Raw genomic sequence first — 1,070 nt, forward strand, 5'->3', positions numbered from 1 at the left:
CATCAATCAACGTGTTTCAGCACGTTATACAACTTATACAACGTATGCTAATGTTTTTGCCAGATATTTTGTACGTCAGGCATACGCTGGTCTGAATAGTCATGGTCTGACAGCGGCTTTATTCGATTTCTTTTTAAAGTTGTATTTCTGCATTTTCTTTTCAAATTTCAAACAGGAACATTGCGTTCAAAAATAATGGAACAAACTTAACTCCGTACATCTCCTGCTTTAAATAGTTCTGTTGGTTTTCTGTTGACTGTTAAACTTGGCTTTGTGTTTTCAGGGCTTTATAAATAAAGTGGATCCATGGCGATCATCATCAGCCCTTCTTCCTGTAAAGATTCACTCACATAGATTTTATCCTTGCTGTATCGAACCCGGACGTTGTTCAGCAGAGTGGCTTCATTCAGGTACATCAGGGAGCCTGTGAGGGAGAGACGGGACACAGTGATGCAGAGCGGTGGAGCGCCACCTGCGGGATCGAAGGTGGAACGGCATTCATCAGCAGAGACGGGACGACTGGAAGCTTACAGTTATCCTCCACATGTTTGTTCACGTCGTCCTCGGCAGGGAACACCTGGTTGACGGGAGCCAGGAACGTCTGCAGGAGGAGAGAAAGACGTCAGTGAACGCGGTTCCTAAACGCCGCAGGCAGCTTCTCCCTGAAGGCTGCGGCGTTGAGCCCAGAGCCAAACGCTGCTCTGATGGACGCCGTCAGCCTCAGCGTCTCCAGATCAGCCGTTCACTGCAGGGACGGATACTGAGATAAAACTTCCATCCGTATCAAAATACCGTATTTCCTGGACTATAGAGAGCATCTCATTATAAGCTAACTAAGCTAACAGCTGTTAGCCAACCAATCAGGTCTGACCTGCACCTGATCAAAGCAGCGTTTCCAGAACTAAACCTGGAGGGAACGGATAAAGCGCCCCCTGCTGGCTAACAGCGTACGTAGCGGATCCCTTTTTCCATCTGCTTGGAAAAGCTACGGCAGAAAGGAAGCAATATTTTATGATAAATACAGATTTTGTAGCAAAAGGTTAAAGGAGAAGTTCGGTTTTTAACACTTT

The 1,070-nt window shown here is 46.3% G+C and overlaps 1 protein-coding gene across 8 annotated transcripts in view; it reads right to left on the minus strand.

Annotated features, from left to right (window-relative positions):
* LOC107101489 (unconventional myosin-VI-like) overlaps positions 1 to 1,070 on the minus strand; it is a 76,546-nt gene that overhangs the window by 59,059 nt on the left and 16,417 nt on the right. For all 8 annotated transcript variants that reach the window (XM_015400439.1, XM_015400438.1, XM_015400437.1 and 5 more), the window contains exons 3-4: positions 532 to 601; positions 351 to 424 (exon numbers count right to left, since the gene is read on the minus strand). In XM_015400439.1, the coding sequence (XP_015255925.1) occupies positions 351 to 424; positions 532 to 601 (144 nt within the window). The remainder of the gene's footprint in view (positions 1 to 350; positions 425 to 531; positions 602 to 1,070) is intronic.

The sequence above is a fragment of the Cyprinodon variegatus genome, unplaced genomic scaffold, assembly GCF_000732505.1.
Source record: "Cyprinodon variegatus isolate N-32 unplaced genomic scaffold, C_variegatus-1.0 Scaffold1103, whole genome shotgun sequence".
NCBI classification, from domain to species: domain Eukaryota; kingdom Metazoa; phylum Chordata; class Actinopteri; order Cyprinodontiformes; family Cyprinodontidae; genus Cyprinodon; species Cyprinodon variegatus.